The sequence below is a fragment of the Hyla sarda genome, chromosome 4, assembly GCF_029499605.1.
Source record: "Hyla sarda isolate aHylSar1 chromosome 4, aHylSar1.hap1, whole genome shotgun sequence".
NCBI classification, from domain to species: Eukaryota; Metazoa; Chordata; class Amphibia; order Anura; family Hylidae; genus Hyla; species Hyla sarda.
In genome coordinates, this window is record NC_079192.1 from 179,764,354 (window position 1) to 179,789,340 (window position 24,987).

Consider the following 24,987-nt stretch of genomic DNA (forward strand, 5'->3'; position numbering starts at 1 on the left):
TATAAAAAACCTGTCTTGGACAAGTACCGTTATCAAAGCTGTAGTTTTTTGTAAGGTGCACCAGTTTATCAATTACATAACTGGGATTTTTATTCACCAGAAGTAAAATAAAAATTCCAGTTGAATGACCGCAAGCACAGATCTGTCTGTGAAGATTCAGAAAGTATAGGAAAACTGTATATACTTTCTTTTTATAAATATAAACTTTATTTGCCTTTTTATTTGACCACTTTACTCTTTTGTACCTGTGATATTAATGTGACATTTTATTGGTAAATAATGCACACATGGTTTGGTCCTATCAGAGTGACAATAGCATATAACAACCTTTGTAAATGATTTGATCACAAATCAGAAGTCTGAAATGATATTTTCCATGTTATAGTAACTCCTCCTGCACCAGTTGGCAAATCTGAGTGGTTACAGCAGAGCTTGACCAAAAGTGACCGTCCAGAACTGACCAGTGCAAAGGTTGTCATCTCCGGAGGTAAGTTTACAGAACATATAGGGAGTGGATTTACTAAGCCTAGTGTTTCATATGTTGGCCCTAAGTTAAAGGGGTACTCCACTGCCCCATTGTCTGGAACATTTAGTTCCGAATGCTGGGTGCGTGCTGCGGAGGTCGTGCTGTCACGGCCACGCCCTGCGTAATGTCACGTCACGCTCCCTCAATGCAATTCTATGGGAGGGGGCGTGACATCCGTCAGGCCCCCTCACATAGACTTCCATTTAGGGGGTGTGGCGGGACATCACGAGGAGCGTGGCCATGACTGCACAACCCCCGCACCCAGCAATGTTCTGTACGCTGGGGCAGTGGATTACCCCTTTAAACCTGCAAGCCTTAGAATTACGCCTGTAAGTTGTTTGTTTTTTTGCCGCTCTGTCAGACTCACACCTTTTTAATAGATTTCCCCCATAATTTAAATTTTTTTTCTTGGCCCCTGTTAAGTAAGGCTTATGAACTAAGGCAACACACTTAGTTTTTTTTTTGTGGACTGTGGTTAAAACCAGAGAACCAGTAACTGTAAAGTATTGAAGTTCCAGTTTGTAACTTTAATCCATCACCGTAACTTAACCCCTTAAGGATATGCGGCATAAATGTACGGCGCTGCATAGTGTCACTTAGCGCACAGCGCCGCACATTTACTGTGCATATGTGATGCGAGCGCAGGAGCTGCGCTCACTTCCTTCCCGGCGGGTCCCGGTGGCTGTCAGCAGCCACAGACGTACCGGTAATGGCAGACGTCAGCGATCGCGCTGATGTCTGCCTTTAACCCCTCAGATGCCGTGATCAATACAGATCATGGCATCTGCGGCAGTGCGGCACTTAAAATGGCTGATCTAATCGCCCGCACTGCCGCGGGGATCAGATCAGCCAAGATTGTGGACAGAGGTCTCCTCACTTGCCTCCGTTCATCTACCAGGGTTTTCTGCACTGATCTGCCTTGCAGCAGACCAGAGCAGAAGATTGCCAATAGTACTGATCAGTGCTATGCCCTATGCATAGCACTGAACAGTATTAGCAATCTAAAAGTTTAAAGTAAATGTAAAAAAAATTAAATAAATAAATAAAATGTGAAAAAGCCTCTCCCCTAATAAAGTTTTAAATACCCCTTTTCCCCATATTAATACACAGAAGCGTAAAAAAATAAGAAAAAGAAATAATGAACATATTTGATATCATCGCATGTGTAAATGTCCGAACTAAAAAAAAAAATATATATATTAATGATCCCCCTACGGCGAATGGCTTAAACATAAAAAAAAATATATATATATATGTATGTGTGTGTATATATGTATATATATATATATATATATATATATATATATATATATATATATATATATATATATATATATATTATATTATATTTCTGCTTTTTTGTCACATCAAACTGCAAAAAATTTTTATAAAAAGCGAACAAAAAAGTCACATGTAAGCATACATAGTAATAAAACAAAGTGCAGATCATGGCACAAAAAATGAGCCCTCACACATCCCTGAATACGAAAAAATAAGAAAGTTAGAGGTGGTCAAAATAGCGCAATTTTAAACGTACTGATTTTGTAAAAAAAAAAAAAAATATGAGATTTTTTAAAAGCAGTACAATAATAGAAATGTATGTAACCATGGGTATCATTTTAATCGTATTGACCCAGAGAATAAAAAAAATTCATTTTTTTCCGTAAAGTGTACAGCGTGAAAACGAAACCCCTTAAATTTGCTAAACTATGATTTTCGTTTAAATTTCCTTACATAAAAAATATTTTGGGTTTACCATACATTTTACAGTTACACTTTGTAATGAGTAATGTCATTATAAAGTGCAACTGGTCACACATAAAAAACAAGCCCTAATATGGGTCTGTGAATGGAAATACTGTATAAAAGATTTATGGATATTAGAAGACGAGGATGAAAAAATGAAAACGCTAAAATAAAATCAGCTGTGTCCTTATGAGGTTAAATGGAAAAAAATATCCTTTAATCCAGAAATAAGATATATTTATTTTTATTTTCTTTACATCTATAATATGTTGCTGTATGTATTGGAGTACATGGAAATAATAAACTTATGTTTTCCTAGCACATTTTGTTTTTGTAATGTTTCTTGAAATCTGTGCGTTTCTGTTCAAACCAAGGTCGAGGACTGAAGAATGGAGAGAACTTTAAATTGCTCTATGATCTGGCAGATCAGCTTCATGCTGCAGGTAGGTTCTGAATAATTAATTATATGTATAGACTATATCTCCCCCTCTGTCTGTCCTATCTATCTGCATTCATAATGATCTAGATTTCAGTCTACTTAAAACCAAAACTGTCTAATTTTGTCCATAGCTACCAATTACTTCTCAGCTATTTTAAACCCACTGACATACCAATAACATTGATTTTGTCATCATGAAGACATTTGTTAAGAGGGGGGATATAATAGGCAATAAGTGGACTGTCATTTCTTCACCTGTCCAGTGCTAAAATCTACAATAGGAGCAATGGTGCACATGTGTACAGTTAGGGTGCAGAGGAGATGGCACCAGGGTGTTTAGTAAGAAGACATGCTGGCTGAGCCTGTACGATTATCTGGGCAGCGTTCTGTTAGGAAACCTTGGATCATATCCCCTACCTAAACATTGTTGAAAATCGAGTACTTTCCTTCATGGCAACAATATTCTACAAGCTTCTTTGGGATGTTCTGGAAATACAAGTCTGATCCATGAAGGTCCCATGTAAATGATCTGGTGGTGCCCGATACCACAGGACAACATTACAGGTTTCTTTGGTGGGGTTTAGTGTCTAGGACAGTAATCCAAAGAGTCCACTTACAAGACTGTTTAGAGTGACAGTGCATATTAAACTTTAATTAATAAACATGAAACGGTCATTATCTGAAAGATTGGTTTGTTAGATTATGTTGCAGTAGAGTGACATACCCTAAACTCTATACAACAGCAACACCGTTTTTAAAGAATGCAGGGCTTATTAGAGAATGCAGGGCATTAAAGGAGAACTCCATAGGATAGGGGATAAGGGTATGACCTCTGCGAACACTCCCTCCCCCCTTCGATCGCCAGAACATGGACCAGCTCTCGGTGAGGAGCATGTGCTGCAGAAGGCACGGACTCCATTTATTTGTATGGGAGTGCTGAAGACAACCAAGTACAGCACTCGGGCATCCCCGGTGCTCCCATAGAAATGAATGGAGGGGTCGCCCCCACGCAATCAGCTACTTATCCCCTATCCTGTCTTCCGGAGCGGTTTTCTTCCTGCTGTGGTCAGCTTATTGCTGGCTGCAGCGATTTCCACCTCAGCCCATGATATACTGAGCTGCAGTGTTGTAACGTGCTTGGCCTTTCTTCTGGTGTCTAGGCCCATTACATCACACTGCCACTCAGCCTATTACCGGCCAAAGCGGGACATCATTGGAGCCAGGGATTAGCTGAGCCACAGTGTAACATGTCTGTTACCAAAAGCTGGAGAAAGACCACAGCAGAGAACAGAAGATTCCAGTGGCACTGAAGGAGCATCAGAAGTTAAGTAAAAGTTTTTTATTCTGACCGGCTGGGCATATATGAAAAATAACATTGTTCGCTGGAGTTCTCCCTTATTCCAGCCAAACATCTCTGGGGAGACCTGAAAATGCCTGTCTATCTATAGTCCCCATTCAGCCTGACAGAGCTTGAGAGGATCGGCTGAGAATGACAGGAAATCCCCAAATCTAGGTGTACAATTGTGGCCTCATACCCAAGAAGACTGCCGGCTGTAACTCTGCCAAAGGTGCTTCAACTAAGTACTGAGTAAAGGGTCTAAATACTTGTGTCAATGCAATATTTTAGTTTTTCCTTTTCAATGAATTAGCTAAGACTTGTTAAAAAAATAAATATATAGAAATAAAATTTTGCCATTATGAGTGAAAAAAGTCAAAGGGTCTGAAAACTTCCTGACTGCTCTGTAGTAGCTCATACTTTGAGCTCAGCCATTTCTGCTATATTTTGCTAAATTATCAATCCATGTCTTTGTAGGCAGATTCATTTCTTTATGAGCCAATACATCAGGAAGTAGACAAAGATCCGATATTAACGGCATATCTAATCAATGTACAATAAATGTTTATTGTGAGGAAAAGCCCTTTAAAGTCTCTTTCTTCCTATTTTGTCCAGTAACGGTTATTCTCCTACTCTATTTCACTGTTTGTGCATGTTATTTCATTAATAATCTATATATACAATTTATCTTCAGGAGTATTTATTAAAACTTTTTTGTCTTGTACAGTGGGCGCCTCTCGGGCAGCTGTAGATGCTGGTTTTGTGCCCAACGACATGCAGGTTGGACAGACTGGAAAAATTGTTGCACCTGTAAGTGCGTCACAATAATGTATACATACTGCATGCACATTTGTTCTATAACTCACAGAGCATTCATTAGGAAAGACCTCAGGTGTCATGATCCCTGTCGTACTGCTCCAATAATACATTCACCATGTGTACCTGATCCCTCTCTTCCTGTTTGCTAGCTTTCAGTGCTGTTAGTTTTAATTCCCATATGCTTGTTAGAACCTAGACTGCGCTCAGGTTTATGCCCTATTTAAGGGGTACTACCGTGCTGACAACTTATCCCCTATCTAAAGGATAGGGGATATGTTGCCTGATCGCGCGGGGTCCCCGCGATCTCACACGCAGCACCCCGCTCTCATCAGGCCCCGGAGCGAACATCCGCTCCGGGCCTGATGACGGGGCCGGTGATCGTGACGTCACAGCTCCGCCCCTGTGTGATGTCACGCTCCGCCCCATCAATGCAAGTCTATGGCAGACAGTTGTTTTGCCCCCTGTCATAGACTTACATTGAGGGGGCGGAGTGTGATGTCACATGGGGACGGAGCCGTGTTGTCACGATTCTCTGGCCCCGTGATTGGCAGTCATCAGACCCGGAGCGGATGTTCGCTCCGGGTCTGATGAGAGCAGGGTGCTGCTTGTGAGATCGCGGGGGTCCCCGGCAGCGGGACCCCGCACGATCAGGCAACTTATCCCCTATCCTTTAGATAGGGGATAAGTTGTCAGCACGGTAGTACCCCTTTTAAATGCTGTGTTAGCAAAAATATGGGCACTACTAGAAAAATATGTATGAACGGAGTGCTTCAACTTTACGCCAAACCATGATGACAATACATCAAGGGGTTCAAGGAACAAAAGCTGAATCCCACCAAGGACACACCTTATAATAAGATAAGTGCAAGGTTAATGAACTATAACGTGGCATCCAAACAATAAATATAATGTTAAAAAAAATCCATCAGGTCAGTATATACAATCCATTCCAAAATCTCATTTTTAATAAGGTACTAAAACAGCACTACAGAGACAAAGCATATAACATTGTCATATCATATAGAGCAGTGGTCTCCAACCTGCAGACCTCCAGATGTTGCAAAACTACAACTCCCAGCATGCCCGGACAGCCGTTGGCTGTCCGGGCATGCTGGGAGTTGTAGTTTTGCAACATCTGGAGGTCTGCAGGTTGAAGACCACTGACATAGAGATTACCAAACAGATATATGCCTGCTAATGTGATTGCCCCTTGTTTTGTAACCTCATGCATATTGCTGTCTTTTCACAGCTTCCTCAGGGGTAAGAAAGACCTGAGCAGACATAACACATATATGAATTATGTTTAGCATTTTGTATTTGGCAAGTGTAATGTTTATAGAATATTGTAAGTACATGTAAGACCTGCATTTAGGGGTGGGATTGACCCCTCTGATTTGCGTGTAGAGACTTCAAAGGAAGGACGGAGCTACAACTAAGAATGCAGGTAGAGTTCCAAATGCGTTACATTGCCCTCTGTTGGGTTTTACTGTGGATTTAACAAGATGGAAATTCAGTTGTTATCACCAAAAGTGCTGCCCAGAAGGGGCTTTCTTTCCATTCCCTGGTTTGTCACTTCAGGGAGCAAAACAAAAAAATGCCCCTCATTAAAAATTCATAACACTCCCCCGTTTTTTTCATTTTTAAATAAAACCTAAATCTGCAAAAAATAGAACCATAATATGCAGTTAATAATCTCTCAATTATATCAACTGGTGCCAGAAAGTTAAACAGATTTGTAAATCACTTTTATTTATACATCCAACTTTATTTAGCAAGAATATTTTTTTAGATTTTTTTTTGTCCTGCCTACCTCTCCCAAACCAGGTTGTGTGTCTTTCTTCAATTACTGATGATTTGTGAGTCGGGCACAGTTTCTCTGCGCACTTAAAGGGGTACTACCGTGGAAAACTTTTTTTTTTTGCTGGGAGTTGCAGTTTTGCAACATCTGGAGGTCCACAGTTTGGAGACCACTGTGTCCTTCCAGATGTTGCAAAACTAATCATCCTCAGCATGCCCTTACTGTCCAGGCATGCTGGGAGTTGTAGTTCTGTAACATCTGGCCCTTCAGATGTTGCAGAACTACAACTCCCAGCATGCCTGGACAGTTTTGGCATACTGGGAGTTGTAGTTTTGCAACATCTGGAAGGGCACAGATTGGGAACCACTGTATTAGTGGTCTGCAAACTGTAGTCCCCCAGATGTTGCAAAACTACAACTCCAAGCATGCTGGGAGTTGTAGTTCGGCAACATCTGGCTCTAAAGATGTTGCCAACTACTACTCCCAGCATGCTTGAGAATGTTTGGGAGTTGTGGTTTTGCAACAGCTGGAGGCACACTGGTTGGGAAACATTGTCTGTTTCCTAACTCAGTGTTTCCCAACCCGTGTGCCTCCAGCTGTTGCAAAACTATAACTACCAGCATGCACTGATAGACTGTGCATGCTGGGAGTTGTAGTTTTGCAACAGCTGGAGGTCCCCCCCTTGTGAATGTACAGGGTACATTCACATGGGCAGGGGGCTTACAGTGAGTATCAGGCTGCAAGTTTGCGATGCAGCAAATTTTGCACGGCAGCTCAAACTCGCTGTAACCCCCCGCCCATGTGACTGTACCCTAAAAACACTACACTACACTAACACAAAATAAAATAAAAAGTAAAAAACACTACATATACACATACCCCTACACAGCCCCCCTCCCCTCCCCAATAAAAATGAAAAACGTCTGGTACGCCACTGTTTTCAAAATGGAGCCTCCAGCTGTTGCAAAACAACAACTCCCAGTATTGCTGGACAGCCGTTGACTGTCCAAGCATGCTGGGAGTTTTGCAACAGCTGGAGGCACCCTGTTTGGGAATCACTGGCATAGAATACCCCTATGTCCACCCCTATGCAAATCCCTAATTTAGTCCTCAAATGCGCATGGCGCTCTCACTTTGGAGCCCTGTCGTATTTCAAGGCAACAGTTTAGGCCCACATATGGGGTATCGCCGTACTCGGGAGAAATTGCCTAACAAATTTTGGGGGGCTTTTTCTCCTTTCACCCCTTATGAAAATGTGAAGTTGGGGTCTACACCAGCATGTTAGTGTAAAAAAATAAATTTTTTACACTAACATGCTGGTGTTGCCCTATACTTTTCATTTTGACAAGAGGTAAAAGGGAAAAAAGCCCCCCAAAATTTGTAATGCAATTTCTCCCGAGTACGGAGATACCCCATATGTAGGCGTAAAGTGCTCTGGGGGCGCACAACAAGACCCAGAAGGGAGAGTGCACCATGTACATTTGAGGTGATTTGCACAGGGGTGGCTGATTGTTACAGCGGTTTTGACAAACGCAAAAAAAACAAAACCCCACATGTGACCCCATTTTGAAAACTACACCCCTCACGGAATGTAATGAGGGGTGCAGTGAGAATTTACACCCCACTGGTGTCTGACAGATCTTTGGAACAGTGGGCTGTGTAAATTAAAAATGTTGTACAGACCACTGTTCCAAAGATCTGACAGACACCAGTGGGGGGTAAATGCTCATTTTATGCCTTGTTACGTTCCTCAAGGGGTCTAGTTTCCAAAATGGTATGCCATGTGGGGGTTATTTTGCTGTCCTGGCACCATAGGGGCTTCCTAAATGCGACATCCCCCCCCCCGAGCAAAATTTGCTCTCAAAAAGCCAAATATGACTCCTTCTCTTCTGAGCATTGTAGTTCGCTCGTAGTGCACTTCAGGTCAACTTATGGGGTACCTCCATACTCAGAAGAGATGGGATTTCAAATTTTGGGGGGTATTTTTTGCTATTAACCCTTGCAAAAATGTGAAATTTGGGGGGGGAAACACCCATTTTAATGAAATTTTTTTTTTTTTTTTACGTAAAAGTCGTGAAACCCCTGTGGGGTATTAAGGCTCACTTAATTCCTTGTTACGTTCCTCAAGGGGTCTAGATTCCAAAATGGTATGCCATGTGGGTATTTTTTGCTGTTCTGGCACCATAGGGGCTTCCTAAATGCGACATGCCCCCGAGCAAAATTTGCTCTCAAAAAGCCAAATATGACTCCTTCTCTTCTGAGCATTGTAGTTCGCCTGAAGTGCACTTCAGGTCAACTTATGGGGTACCACCATACTCAGAAGAGATGGGGTTACAAATTTTGGGGGTATTTTCTGCTATTAACCCTTGCAAAAATGTGAAATTTGGGGGGAAACACACATTTTAGTGAAATTTTATTTTTTACATATGCAAAATTCGTGAAACACATGTGGGGTATTAAGGCTCACTTAAATCCTTGTTACGTTCCTCAAGGGGTCTTGTTTCCAAAATGGTATGGCATGTGTTTTTTTTTTTTGCTGTTCTGGCACCATAGGGGCTTCCTAAATGCAACATGCCCCCCAAAAACCATTTCAGAATAATGTACTCTCCAAAATCCCCTTGTCGCTCCTTCGATTCTGAGCCCTCTACTGCGCCCACCGAACACTTTACATAGACATATGAGGTATGTGCTTACTCGAGAGAAATTGGGCTACAAATATAAGTATACATTTTTTCCTTTTACCCCTCATAAAAATTCAAAAATTGAGTCTACAAGAACATGCGAGTGTAAAAAATGAAGATTGTGAATTTTCTCCTTCACTTTCCTGCTATTCCTGTGAAACCCCTAAAGGGTTAAAAGGCTGACCGAATATCATTTTGTATACTTTGGGGGGTGCAGTTTTTATAATGGGGTCATTTATGGGGTATTTCTAAGTTGAAGACCCTTCAAATCCACTTCAAACCTGAACTGGTCCCTGAAAAATAGGGAGTTTGGAAATTTTGTGAAAAATTGGAAAATTGCTGCTGAACTTTGAAGCCCTCTGGTGTCTTCCAAAAGTAAAAACTTGTCAATTTTATGATGCCAACATAAAGTAGACATATTGTATATGTGAAAAAAAAATATATATATTTTGAATATCCATTTTCCTTACAAACAGAGAGCTTCAAAGTTAGAAAAATGCAAAATTTTCTAATTTTTCCTAAAATTTTCTAATTTTTCACCAAGAAAGGATGCAAGTTACAATTTTTTTTTTACCACTATGTTAAAGTAGAATATGTCACGAAAAAACAATCTCGGAATCAGAATAACTAAAAGCATTCCAGAGTTATTAATGTTTAAAGTGACAGTGGTCAGATGTTCAAAAAATGGCCGGGTCCTAAGGTGTAAAATGGCTGGGTCCTTAAGAGGTTAAGACCATCAGTTGGACCTCCATTCGCTGGAGGGGTGAGAGGGCTAATTTGTGTTGGGAAGGAAAATAAAAATACCCAGTGCCAAAAATGTTTTTTTTTTGTTTTTTTTGTGAACAAATAGTCTAATCTTCTGCAAAATGGTACAAAGTACTTTTTTTTTTAAAGTGCACGTTTTTATTCTTTAAAATTTAGTAAAATGTAAGAAAAACAATAGAAATATGTTAGCTTGGATATTGTGTGTATATTTTCTCAAACACGCACTTATTTACAATGATTTGTTGAGGGGGAAATAAGAATGTCTGTTCTCCCCATTAAGATGGTGCTGTAAGAATCAAGCACTTGAGTGATGCTGTACACGCCGCTGCCTCTGGTGCATCACAGCGCAGTTTCCTTTAAGTGGAGGTGAACTCAGACTGTTCTGTGAATACAGGAGTTAATGAGATGGATTAAAGGGGGATCCAGAACACGCTGGCCAAATTGCTTTTATGTTTAACCCCCAGGGAGCAGAACATCAACTGCTTTCAGCCAAATGCACTGACATATTAATATTTTACAGCAATTTAATGTTTTTTCTGGCTGCCCCAAAGGACTTGCGAATCAATTTGCGAACGTTGTTCTCTTGCAGTTAAAGGCTGAGCTGGATAATTCAGGATGAAAGAGGCTGTCAGCCCAGAGCTTTTTAAGGGGCTTAATAAGAAAGTAGGAATCACTCCCACCCTATATCCAGCCGCCTCCTCTCACCTACTTAAACTTTTATGCTCTGAAGTGGTCCTCGCTTCTTGTTAGCGCCAGTTTATATAACTTATGTAGACTTTATTGTGGCCTGAATTGAGGCTTTATTCCCCAAACCCTAACTAAAAAGCAGAGGAATATCGGTTACCTTGGGGATGTTGATGTAAGGTGTGATATTACGGTAGTTACAATAGTTTTCACTTTGTTAGTAACAATTGTTAGATGTGATAAAATCCTTTCAAGATCTACTGTGTTTTTTTTTTTGTTTTTTTTATTCCTCTTAATAAATTAAAGGGGTATTCCAGGATTTTTTTTTATTTCATTATGCTACAGGGGCTGTAAAGTTAGTGTAGTTCATAATATAGTGTCTGTACCTGTGTGTGACGGTTTTCTCACAATTCTTCTGTGATTTTCACCCCACTATTTTTTTTTACCAGCATACAAAATGACTGTTGTCTCGGATTTGTCCCAGCTTGCAATGCGGCCGAGACCTGACTCACTAGTCAGCTGATGACAGGGAGCCTGTCTGCTTCAATGGGTGGAGGGATCAATCTGCAACTAATGCAACAGCTGTAGGCACCCTGATTGAAAACCACAGGTCTTTTGAATGGATGCAGCTCATTTATGTTTCAATGGGTGGGGTGGCTGATGTGTGGGAGGGAGGAAAATGGCATTGTGGGATTTGTAGTCAAAAAAACATAAGTCAAACAGGAAATACAAGTTCACAAACAGCTAGCCACAGTGTTATGGTAATCTCACATCATAGCCATTTAGCCCCAAGACAAGCGCTGATCCTTCCTAAGCATATCCATACTGCCTGCCAGGTACGTACTAAAATCACCTTATGGTGGATAACCCCTTTAAGATTGTGTTCACACTACTGAATTTCCACAATTTCACACACATTGCTGGAATTGCGGCGGAATTCTGTTCTCTAAACACAGAATTCTGCAGAAATTCAAGCCCCATTGCGTTCAACTGGATTCCATCCACAATTCTGCAAAATTATAAGATTGGACTATTTTTGCGGAATGTAAGAATATAAGTCCACTGAAATTGAGCTGTCTGTCTGGGACAGCGGAATTCCATTGAACATAAAATGCAGTAAAATCTCTTTGAACTTATCCTAAGGTGGGAATTTAGGAAAGCAGTGCGACAAGGTCAGATGTAAAATTTTTGCATTTTTTTTTTCCTCTTGGTTTGCTACTACACTCCCCAGAAATGCTCTTTTTATTTAATGTCAAGTTTTTTTTAATGACAGAAACAGAGTTTTGATTGGTTGCACTGAGCCCCCTACTGATCAGCAGAATGAATGGGGAGAAGCACACGGTAGTGTCGTTTACTACCTGGCTCTTAGATTGAGATCACTATCTTCTCTGGACAGTCCTATAGACTTTTAGGGCTATAGGAATGTCTGGGCAGAATTCTGTAGACTTCTACACGGACATTCCTCTGCAGCAGAGTCCCATTGATTTTAATGGGATTCTGTTGCATTGTTTACATGGTGGAATCTCCACCGCCGATTCTGGCACCCGCAGAAAGAATAGAGATGTCTTTTTCTTTCTGCGAATTCCGCTAGGAAATGCATTGCCATCTATGGAGATGGCTCATTTCCAAGCAGTCCTAGTGTCAGCATGTTCTGCCAGCACCCGCTGTCGGCAGAATGTCCACCCAGAAATTTTCCAGACAGACCTTCTGCAATGTGAACATAGCCTTCTAATGAACCATCCTGAGAAGCCATGAGCTGGGGAGTGAAGCACTCAAGCATGCACTTTTCCTTGCTCATTTTGCTGAACTCTGTGACTTTATTTATTTATTTATTTTTTTTGTATGACAGGGATACTTTAAAGGACATCTGCAGCGGTACAAACACTTATCCCCTATCCTCTAGATTTTTGCACAGCAACCAATCACAGCTCAGCTAATGAGCTCTGGTAAAGTGAAACCTGAGCTGTGATTGGTTGTTGTGGGAAAATCACTCTATTTTTTCTCGCACTGATACATCTTACTTATCACTGTACTTCTTGAGATTTATCTATTGAAAGTAGATGATACCGGCCAACAGAAGAAAAATGGCCTGAGGAATACTTATTAATGGTAACACTGTTATTAAAATGGAAAGAGAAATAGGAGTAGGAGTTCTTTTAGTTTAGGAGAAACATAATAATGTTCCCTCCTTGTATAAATGATTTTATAATGATATGAGCAACAAGGAGGCACGATCTGAGGTAAATGAATAGGTGTGGCTGGTAAATCCTTGCTAAGTGTTTTGAACATATCTGGGATACATGTATATCTATCCTAATATAAAGACAGATTAGATGGGCCAGTTCTGATTTTTATTTCCTGGGTTTGACTGATGGGTTCTGTGATGTGTCCTATGTGTAGTTGCCATTAGTACTCATTTGGTTCTTTGTATTTGCAGGAATTGTATATTGCTGTTGGGATCTCTGGAGCCATCCAACACTTGGCAGGAATGAAGGACAGTAAGGTAAATGTGAATTTGTGATTGATAATAACATGTAGTCCTATTGTACAATTACCGAGATTTGCAGACAAATTCGTAGAGTTTATTTTAAGCCTATACTCTTCACCACTATTTTACCAGATCATCCCAAAATATGTGTAAAGGGGTTATCCTGGAATCGAAACATGGAGCTGCTTGCTTCCAAAAACCTAACCACACCTCCTCAGGTTGTGTCTGGTACTACAACTTGGTTCCATTCATTTTAATGGAACTGAGCTGCAATACCACACACAACAGGACAAAAGAAATCAGCTCTGTGCAGCAACCACTAAGTGTCCCTGTCATTTGTAAAAATTTTTGAGGCCACACGTTTTGATTGGTTTAGGTCTGAGTTTTCATACCCCCACTGATCACTAGAATGAGTCTAGAGAAGTGCATGGCTGCTCACTTGTTGCTTGTACTTTTTATTGGTATCATTTTTGCGATACGTGCTAGCTTTTTGATCTTTTTTTTTATTTTTTATTCCGCTATTTGTACCAAAATTAGTGAATTTTGCACCTTTTTTTTTTATTTATTTTTACGGCGTTTACCGTGCAGGTTAATTTACATCATAGTTTTATGGTAACCGTAATTACGGACGTGGCAATACCTATTATGTATATGATTTATGTTTTTGATCTTTTCTTTTTTTGATAATACAGGGCTTTTATTGGGAAAGGGGCATTTTATTACATTTTTCTTTTTTTACACTTCATACTTTTATTGAAGAACTTTTTATTTTATTTGTTACACTTTTTACAGGTTATACTATGCTGCAATACATTTGTACTTACCACCAACATAAAGGGATATATCCAATGTAAACCAAGGGATAAGGACCTGTGGTGCTTAAAGGGGTACTCCGGTGAAAAACTTATTTTATTTTTTTTTAAATCAACTGGTGCCAGAAAGTTAAACAGATTTGTAAATTACTTCTATTAAAAAATCTTAATCCTCCCTGTACTTATTAGCTGCTTAATACTACAGTGGAAATTATTTTCCATTTGAAACACAGAGCTCTCTGCTGACATCTCTGTCCATTTTAGGTACTGTCCAGGGTAAAAGGAATTCCCCATAGCAAACATATGCTGTTCTGGACAGTTCATAAAATGGACAGAGATGTCAGCAGAGAGCACTGGGCTTGTGATGTCAGCAGACAGTTCTGTGTTTCAAAAAGAAAATAATTTCCTCTGTAGTATTCAGTAGCTAATAAGTACAGGAAGGATTAAGATTTTTTTAATAGAAGTAATTTACAAATCTGTTTAACTTTCTGGCACCAGTTGATTTAAAAAAAAAATATATATATATAAGTTTTTCACCGGAGTACCCCTTTAAAACCACTGAATTAAATAACCTATCAGCCAGAAAAAGCGGTCCAAGACCGGCTAGTAAACAGATATACATAGGCCCTATATACATAGACAGGACATTAATGTTGTCTTTCCCCGCAGCTTGTGCTGCAAGCCAGCAGCCTCTATCTTGTTCCAGGGGGAATCGGGGCTTTGGCAGCCGTGGACATTCCTTCCTTTTCCACCTCCCAGCCGGTGGGCATTTTGGCTGAGGGGGATTAGGCACATAGTTCCACCCCCTCACCTCTTCCGCAGAGCGGGTCCGAGGTCGCCTTTCTGTCCCCCCCTTGCTGGTCCCCTTCTAGTCAGCAGTCGTACGTGCGCTAAGGGGTCTCAGCCCCATGATGCACTCTCCGGCAGTGGGGAGTGCATAGGGGAGGAGTCGTCCAGCTGACACTATCTCCAGCATGGACCCTCCTCCTTTCCATTGGCCTGGCAGCTATGGAATCAATCACACAAACAAAAACAAAAAAAATCTACATATATATTTGTATATTCGCCCGCTGGTGGTTGTAAATTGTATTACAACTCTTGGTTTTATTCCTGCAAAGTACTCCCTCTGGTGGTGAATTTATGATTTGCATCCCTGCAGTCTCTTCTCGGTACTTTGACTATATCTACGATTCCTGTCCACGGGCCATGCATTTGTGGGACCCTTCCAACAGGATTTGAGAGGTCGCTTCAATATTAGCACATTTCTGATAGTACTGCACCTCTTTTCTACAGGGGTCGATGTTTTGGGCTTCCCTCTGCTTATGAGCATTGGGACTTTATTTGTCCCATCCCTCAATTTTCTCGCGGTGGGGGAACTTATGTGACCAATTGTGGTCCTTACCAAGGATGTATGTTCCCTTTAAAAATCCTGGGAATTCATCCCTTGACTGCTTTTTTTCCCCTACAGTCAGTGGCCATGCCATGTCTGCAGCAGTCCCTCCATATAAAGGCAGAACACCGATGGGGTCCCCCAACTGATGCCACTGCAGTTCTTGCAGAAACTGAGGGGCCCTTCCGAGCTGTCCCTTATTCCAGAAGCCAGACTGTGTCTACATGGTTTCCTGCACCACGTGCATCCTACATCAGTTACCTGTGCCTGCAGTTCTGGTGTTTTCTACGGCATACTATCTGTAGCACTGTTTAGGGGGTAGGCTGGGAGCATTTTCTGCAGGTTTGTTAGATCTTCGCAAGAACAGCTGCAGTCATTGTTCTCCTTTCACAGGTGGCATAACACTGGTCTGCTCCCAGCATCGTTCTGGCTCACCGGTAGATGCTCCCTCTGCTTTCACTACTGCCGGCCACCTGCTCTTGCGTAGCGGTAGTCCTGGTTCCCCACTACCATTGTGCGGTATCCGTCTCTGTGTCCATCTTTGCACGTATGGGGCATACTTGGGCTTTCATGTGGTCTCATTTCTGCACTTCTGCTGCAGCTGAGCACTTCTGTTTTGGAATGGGGCCTGTAAGGCGACAGTGTGTTCAACAGCCCCTCATGCCTTCCAACAAGGGTCAGGATTGCTCTGTGGCTATGGCTTCTGGTTTTTGTTTGGACGGTCCAAAGGTTTTGTCCCCCTTGGGGATGTACCTCCTACAGCTTTATTATGAATCGTACGCTCCTTTCTTGCATTCGTAGTCACATCTGTAGCCACCACGAGTATCCCGGGTCCACATCCCTACGAGGACTCAGATGGTTTCTCCATGTTGTCGCAGAGTTCCTAGGGTTACTGTTGTCACCCGTATGTGCACCCTTTACCGTGGGGCGGTGTTTAGCATGCTCGTACGGGACCTGGCGTAACCTTGATATTCCCTCTTCTGCAGGAAGTGCACCGATCTGAGGGCTTGGCACGGACTGTGCCAGAGTTTACCATGACTGCCTATTGTTTCTCTCCCCACTGTGAAACTGACCATATAGAGACATTTCTCTCTTCCCCCAACCCCCCCCCCCCCCCCCCTTCATGTGTGGAGTTTCTCTCTGGGTCCCTGTTCTGCTATGAGCAATCAGGGGGTTGTTGGGCCAGCTATGTTTCTGTGTTCTCGGCCTACTATTGCAGTCTGGCACTTTTCCCATTTTTTTTGGGCGACCTCCGGCTGCTTCTGTGACCATGGCACTCTCCCCTGCTGGGGAAGTTTTTAAGTCATGTATGTTTTGGCTATAGCCGGCCTGGTCTCCATCTGTTGTATGGTTCCTGCCTTTGTCAGCTTTAGCTCCCTCTGTCTCCCTCTCCGTTCCTGTGCTGACGGAATGTTGTTTTGGAGTCCTCTTCTGGTCTGTTTGGACCGACGGGTCCAAGGCTTGTTTCTCCTTGTCCATCCCTTCTTCGTTTGTGTTTGCGGGGAGTCTTCCTGTATTAGGTGGCGGTGGAATGCCTTCATGTCTGGGACAGTTTTCCCTTCCTTGGGGCCTTAGTAATGTGGTGGTCTCAGGCAGGTGTGACATTTCTGCCCAGATCTCTTAGTGATCCCCTTGTAGGGTGGTCTCTCTTACCCATGCTATTCTTATCTTGACATGGCAGCACGTCTTCTGGAATTCTTTTCTGGCGATGGCATGCTCACATTCTAAGGGTGTGGGGCTTCTGGGAGACTTGGGAACTTTCAGTTCCCATCTCCGTTCACTCCGGTATTCTGGGATACTCTTCTCAGAGCGTTCAGGTCCTTGTCCGACCGGTCTACTTCCCTTCTTCTCCTTCGGGGTCCCTGTACCCCTGGGATGGAGAGCTTTCTGGTCAGTCTGATTATGCCAGTCTAGACAATTTGACCTTATGCATGGACGTGGTTCTCTGTTTTCTCTTTTTGCCGCTGTTCTGGCTCTGAATCAAACTCTGAGTCTGCTCTTCCTCCCGGGTCCTCGCGGTGTACCCTGAGACAGGGATTCTGAACCCACCAGTGTGTTGGTCCGGGTTGTCTGTCAAATCCGTCCTGTTCTCTCGGGACGGTTTTGTCTGTTTCTTTTTTTCCCGGGGGTTTCTGGTCTCTGCTTTCCTCGTGCTCACCTTCTTCTGAGTGTATTTTGATCTCCCTGGCGTTCTCTTGCCATGTTCTCTTCCATTGACTGCTTCTCTGACTGGGGTCCTTGTCGCTCCCCTTTTGCATGTGTTGATCAGCCGGGCTAGTCCTCTGTATGGTTCTGTAGCGGCTTTGGTGTTGGTTTCCTACTTACTTCCAGGATGGTAATCCTCTCGGGCCTCCGAGACGACATTTCCTGTCTCTCTGCGGCCTATAGGTCTCCAGTCTCGGCTACGGACGGTCTCTTCCTTTTGGCTTCCTGGGCCATCTACGTGGGTGGTGGATCCTCCAGAAGCTCTGTTTCCGGGCCCGGTTGTCTCTTGGCCGAGGGTCTTGCCAGCAAGCCTTGCAGACGGACGGGGTTCAGTCTCAGGACTGTGTCCCCTTCTCTGGCGGTTATTAATTCCTACCCCAGGGACTGCTTTTGAATGTCCCATCAGTATCTTGTGCCCCCAATGAAGCGACTGAGATTTTTTTTTTTGTACTCACCGTAAAATCTTTCTCATAGCCTTCATTGGGGGACACAGCATCCACCCATATCTTCATGTCTTGCCCGGATTCTCATTTCCAGTTTCTGTTTTTTTTTATCTGGGATTCCTTCTAGGGTCCTTCAGACATCTCTCCTCCTTGTTTGCTTCTTCTACTGCTTTGTGACACAACTGAGTTCCTCATAGCAGGTGGGCGGACATATCCTGCCAGGGAGGAGTCAACCTTTTTTTCCTAGTGTCAGTGCCTCCTAGTGGCAAGAGCATATACTGATCAGTATCCTGTGTCAGTATCCTCTCTCCCCCAATGAAGGCTACAAGAGAGATTTTACGGTGAGTACAAAAAAATCTCCTTTTTTAACAGCATACAAAATTACTAATGTCTTGGGATTTCCCAGGTTGCAGTGTGTCGAGGCCTGACATCACTAGTCAGTTGTGCAAAGGGAGTCTGTCCTGCTTCAATGGGTGGAGCAAGAGATAATTTTGCAACAGCTGTAGGCACCCTGATTAGAAAACACTGATCTTTTGAGCTTTTTTGTGCTGCAATGGGTGGGGTGGCTGATGTGTGGGAGAGAGGAATGTAACCCCACACTTAGGGTGCGTTCACACTACGCAATTGTGCTGTGAACTTTTACATCAGTGTGAATGGGTTTCTGCAAGACCTGTTCACACTAAGCAATTTCAGCAGCGAAAATTGCTGCTGAACATGTTCATTCTTTGTGCGGAATTCCGTGAGCACTGCATAACTGTCAATGGTGACGGCGCAGTGCCGCAGGGTCCTACCGCCGACGGCGGCTGACAGGCTGAATCTCCGCTGTCTGAATTCGGCGAGCGGAGATTCAGCGTTCCTTCCGCAGTGTGAACGCACCCTTACAAGCATGAAACTATGAGATATGTAGTTTAGGAGACCAAACTCCAACAGGAAATACCCAGATAGCCTGGCAGGTATGTACTAAAATGACCTTATGGTGGATAACCCCTTTAAGGCATTTCAGTTATCCTTCACCTTTACAGAAATAGATCCATCAGAGGAGCCTGAATGATTAGCAGAGCAATGATTTACACATCCACAGGTGCTCCATAACCTGGACACTACAAGGTTTCAGGGGCAGACCTTCCTAATGCGCAAGATTAAGGAGGTCCTCCCCTGACTTTGTATTGTCCAGGTTATGGGGCACCTGTGGATGTAGAATTCTGTTAATCAGGCAGGCTCCTTTAATGGATCTATTTCTGTAATAACAAAGGATATATGAAAATGTGAAATGTCTTAAAGAGCAGTGAGTTATGCCTGTATATTGTGTTAACTGAGGCCCTTAGCCTATATGAACGCCTTATCAGTGTGTATAAACAAGTTGGATGGAGCTCTGATCTTATGGGCTTGTGAAAAGTGAATTGTAGTTGTGTAGGACATGTGGTTCATGTGTATTGGAAGCCAATTTAATGTTGCGGTAAGAAGCTTCAGAAAGTTTTTTCATTGTAGCCCTTTTCTCGTGGGTGATACCGAAGTAATTGAGCATTGTTTTTTACCTTTTATTACAATGGAAGAAGTTTTGGGAAAACTTTATTAACAATACAATCTCAAGTAAAGCATTGTTTCATTTTTTCTAGCATAGTATTGTAGCTGATATTGATTGGCATCTGTATTTACTATCTCCACTGTAAAGGTGACAGTTCTTCTGAAAACCCCAGGCCAAATTTTAAAGGGGGGAAAACCTTTTTTTTTCAAAATAAATATGTCCAAGCTGTGTGATGACAATCACTGGCTGCAGTGGTGTCCTGCCTCAGCCTGTTATTGGCTGAGCGGCATTGTGACCTTTCATGCGGGCTGTCCTTTAATGTTCCTCACAGCCGGGCACATTGCTGGATTAACACCCCCCCCCCCCCCCCCCCCCTTTTAAGGAAATTCAGGTATATAAACTTTAGTTGGCGAAACACAGGCCCAGATTTATCACAGTTTTTTTTTTTTTTCCTATAACAGCCAATCACAGCTGAGTTTTCATATCTTAATTAGCTCTGGTAAATAAAAGCTGAGATGTGATTGGTTGTTATGGGTAAAACCAGTTTTGTTTTCAGACAGGTCTATAAATCTGGGTCATTTGCTTCTTTTCAGCAGTATTTCTTTTTATTGCATGGGCAGGATGGTGGCTCAGTGGTTAGCACTTTTGCCTTGCAGTGAAGCAAAAAAAGAGAAATCACTCCACTTTCTAGATGACTTTTTTTTTTTTTTTTACATTGCACTATTATGTCTTTGTGTTTCTGATTTCAGACCATTGTTGCCATAAACAAAGATCCAGAGGCCCCGATATTCCAGGTCTCAGACTATGGCTTGGTGGCAGATTTATTCAAGGTATTTTTTCAGACTGTTGTATTATTATTTTTACAGATTTTATTTTCTTGTTTGCCGTCTTTTGCCATGTACAGTGATGTCTTGCTTGTGTAAAGGTCCTGAGGAAATATGTTTCAATTAGAGTAATATTTAAACTTTCCACTGTCAAAATCGAAGCTACTATCTATCCATATCAGCTCAACATCTCCAGCTGGGGTCATTTATATTTATTGTAATTTCCTTGACACTGATGCATACAGAATATCTACACCTGGCAGCTCTGTTCCCCAATTCCATAGTTATAAATGGCTGGTTAAGGGGGGGTTGTGCTGTTCAGTTAACATGGCACTGCTGTTACTTCATTCTGTGCATCAGTAGGGGTATTGGCTTTCAGACTCAAATCTATTGGTAAGTGAAAGCATACCCTAGTTATATAACCAAAGTACATGGCAGCATATTACTACGGTATGCTATCACTTACACACACACACACACATACACACAATAAATATATACACATACACACACACACACACACACACACAGAACGTTAGCCTGAATGTTTTTTAGCCAAATACTAAACTTTTTTTTTTTTCTGATCGATCTTCTGATTTCTAGTTCTTTATTTATTTATAACGTTTTTTGTAAATTAAGGGGCCATCCATCTTGCCTGAGCATTTTAGAGATATGGTTTACAGCAGGACACATAGGCAAAAATAAAAAAGACCTGTTAGTTTCTCATGAATTTAAACATTACTGGGTAATCTGTGACATTTTCAGAGATCATTCTACGGGAAGGGGGTGCTGATCTGTGAGTTACAGCTTTTGTATTTATATTGGTTAAGAACAGGAATCTGTACAGAACATGAAGTCTCAGCTTTGTTTTAGACCTATAGGCCAAAATTGAGACTAATAAAATGTAAGGATTGTTTTAAAATAGAATGACTAAAAATTCTTAAAGATAACCTAAATTAACATTGGGTCACTTTCTGATGACACGTTCCCTTTTGATGATCGATAATAAGTGTCACAGCATATGTACCTTTGATGACAAGTGTTTATACAACCAGTCTGGGTGCAGTAAGCAATAAATAGTGTCTTCCTTGTTGACATTCAGCTCTTACCTGCCTTATTAGCCTCTCTGTGATCTACAGAGGAAAGCAGATGGCAGTGCCAGTACTTAATGCTGCTTCTGAACTGTCGCCTGCTGGCAAGATCCAAGTCACAGTCACTTAAAGTGTACAACGTGTAGACTATTTTACCATTTTGTAGGAGCACATTAATTCCACCTGATAGAAACAGATATTGTAAATAATTGAAGATTTGTTTTCATCAGAGGCTTTTCATTGAGGGCCACACTCCTTCACATAACTAACATTTACATGTTTTGCAAAGGTTGAGCCAGTTGGCATTTCTGTGTCATGTGTTTGAACATTGAGACTTAGTTAAATGATTTTTTTAAAGCCTTTAAACATGTGTTTATCCAATGCATTCAGAAAATGATCAGACCCGTGATTTATTTATGTTTCTTTTCTGCCTGGGCTGCAAAAAGAAAAATAACAATCCTTAAGTTGCCTCCCACTGCTACCTCGGTGCGCTGATATCTGCCTCCTGTCTGCTGGCCCCGGTCTTCTTCCACATTCTGGGACCCGTAATGTCACACTGCACTGAGCTTATCGATGGCTGCAGCAATGTACCACTTTGGCCGGTAATAGACTAAGCGACAGTGTGATATAATGAACCCGGGGACCAGAAAGAAGGCCGGGCCTCTAAATTGCCAATTTATTAAAAAAGTGAAAACTAACATTTTGCCTGGACATAAGTATTCAGACTCTGCTATGACACTTGAAATTTAGCTCTGGGGGCTTCCCATTTATCTTCTACACCTTGACTGAAGTCGTCTGTGGTAAATTGTTGATAAACTATGATTTGGAAAGACACATCCCTGTCTTTATAAGGTCTCACAGCAGGAGAGCAAAAACCTGGCAATGGGGTGGATAAGAACTGCCTGTAGAGCTCAGAGACAGGATTATGTGAAGTTACTGGTCTGAAGAAGATTCTGCTGCACTGTAAGTTCTAAGGGCACAGTGGCCTTCCTTCCAGATTTTTCCCATTTTAAAATTATGAACAACCACAACCCTCTCTAGAGCCAGCAACATAACCAAACTAGGTTAATCGGGTGGGGGAGACCCTGTGTGAAGATGGGAGAAACGTTGAGAATGTCTTACCAGTACTAGGTTACTCCAGGTTTTCAAACTAGCCCAGATCAGCATAGGTGCTGAAGCCAGCTCATCACTAGACTTTAATAATAGTTGAGAATCTGCAAGGGAGGCTGTGAAAAACCTTTTATCTCTCTCTCTCTCTCCCCCTATCCATTCAGGAAGTTTTCAGGCCCTTTCATGCTTTGTTGCGGCCTTGTGCTAAAATAATATTCCACAATGACAAATCTTTGCTAATTTATTGAAAAACGAATATTGCATGGACATATGTATTCAGACACTTTACTCAGCACTTGGCATTTTTACAGCCTCCAGTCTTCTTGGGTACGATGCCGCAAGGTTTGCACACCTGGATTTGGGGATTTTCTGCAATTCTTCTCTTCTGATGCTTTTCGGTCAGGTTGGGGATGGGGACAGTCAGTGGACACATTATCGGGTTAAGATGTTCGATTGGGTACAAGTCAGGGCTGTGTGCTTAGGGTCATTGTCTTATTGGAAGGTGAATCTTCAGCTTAGTCTGACTGTAGAGGTTATATTGGGCAGGTGATGAGCAGCGCCTGGTTTCCTCCAGACATGTCTCCTAGAGTTGAGCTAGAAAGTTCAATTTTGGTTTCATCACACAATTGTTTCTTACAATCTGAAAGTCCTTTGGGTGCTTTTGAGCAAATGCCAGGTAGGCTTTCATGTGTCTTTTACTGGATAAAGGCTTCTTTCTGGCCACTCTGCCATAAAGCCCAGACTGGTGGAGTGTTGCAGGAAGGGGATGAAAGGCCTCACAACCAAAGCTGCCTTTCAGGCCCGATAACAGAGCGTACCAACATCCCTAGCAGTCTCCCCAGGGATTTGAAACTCTAAATTTCCCATAAAATTTCCCTCTAAATTACCCAGCTTTCCCTGGATGAGATATGCACTTCCTGAAACTTTGTATTCACATAGGAAAGGTACCTTGGGGAAACAGTGATCCGTGATGACCTTTCCGGTTATATATGTGTATGTGTGTATATATAATAATTTCCCCCCCCCCCCCAAGCTACATAGGTCCTCACAGAAGTATATATTTTTAAGTGTGTGTGTTTTTTTTGTGTATCAGTGAGTGGGGCTTCAAATGGAATAAACAAGGAGTTAATGCCCCTAATTTACTATTTTAAACCCTGCTTTTGTTGGGTTGTGCCACAAAATGTGTTGGTGTGGCACAAATTGTGTCTGCCAGAATTTTTGACGCAATGCACCAAAATAAACCTACAAACTCGAAAAAGGGGAGTGGCTGATGGGGCATGTTGTCAGAACCCATCCTATTTACTATTGAACAAAATCTTGAGAATAAGTGGCTGGAAATTCCCACCAAAAAAAGGACATCTGGGATCTCAGTAGTGGGTAAAGGTCAGGCGCTGTCAGGCTCCATTTCACCTGTCTGATACTAGTGTCTATTATTTCTTTCCCCAATCTGATGGTCTGCCAGACCCTTCCAGCATTCAGTGGACATCTCTAGGTGGTTCTAGTTTACCAGTAACATTGTATATTCTCTATAACTGTGTGTTTTCATTTTTTTTTATAGGCAGTACCAGAAATGACTGAACTACTAAAGAAAAAATAAAGGCTGCCTAATGGAAATACCTGCTGCTTCCAGGAAATTTGCCTTGTAATTAATTCTATAAGTAAATATGGATAGAACATCACAAAACACTGTATAAAATTTGTATACTTTTTTTAAATTTTATTAGCAGTGTTAAAAAAAAATATAAATGTTACTATTTTATTAAACTCCAATGCTGACATTTAAGCTGTGTGCTTAATGTATAAGGTGTTGTTACTCATTGTCTGTCATTTTGATGATCATCTCCATTAAGGAGAAAAATAGATAAGCAGCAGTAATATGCCATGGACCTCTATATGAATAGGTCCAAACACTCCTAGTTTAGAAAAAAAATCTATATATTTTTTTCCCCCTAGATTAACATGCATTTAGCAAGATTTTTAGGAACTTGTTGCTGCCTTTTAACCCCTTAAGGACTCAGGGTTTTTCAGTTTTTGCACTTTCGTTTTTTCCTCCCTTCCTTAAAAATCATAACCCTTTAAATTTTCCACCTAAAAATCCATATTATGGCTTATTTTTTGCGAAGCCAATTCTACTTTGCAGTGACATTAGTCATTTTACCCAAAAATGCACGGCGAAACGGAAAAAAAAATCATTGTGCGACAAAATCGAAGAAAAACGCAATTTTGTAACTTTTGGGGGCTTCCGTTTCTACGCAGTGCATATTTCGGTAAAAATGACACATTATCATTATTCTGTAGGTCCATA

The 24,987-nt window shown here is 41.8% G+C and overlaps 1 protein-coding gene across 1 annotated transcript in view; it reads left to right on the forward strand.

The window, feature by feature from the left end:
* ETFA (electron transfer flavoprotein subunit alpha) overlaps nucleotides 1–24,460 on the forward strand; it is a 47,057-nt gene extending 22,597 nt beyond the window's left edge. Inside the window, exons 7-12 of the mRNA XM_056572946.1 lie at nucleotides 386–487; nucleotides 2,647–2,715; nucleotides 4,775–4,857; nucleotides 13,232–13,297; nucleotides 20,407–20,487; nucleotides 24,241–24,460. Of these exons, the coding sequence (XP_056428921.1) occupies nucleotides 386–487; nucleotides 2,647–2,715; nucleotides 4,775–4,857; nucleotides 13,232–13,297; nucleotides 20,407–20,487; nucleotides 24,241–24,279 (440 nt within the window). The 3' untranslated portion in view covers nucleotides 24,280–24,460. The remainder of the gene's footprint in view (nucleotides 1–385; nucleotides 488–2,646; nucleotides 2,716–4,774; nucleotides 4,858–13,231; nucleotides 13,298–20,406; nucleotides 20,488–24,240) is intronic.
* The last annotated feature ends 527 nt before the right edge of the window (nucleotides 24,461–24,987 follow it).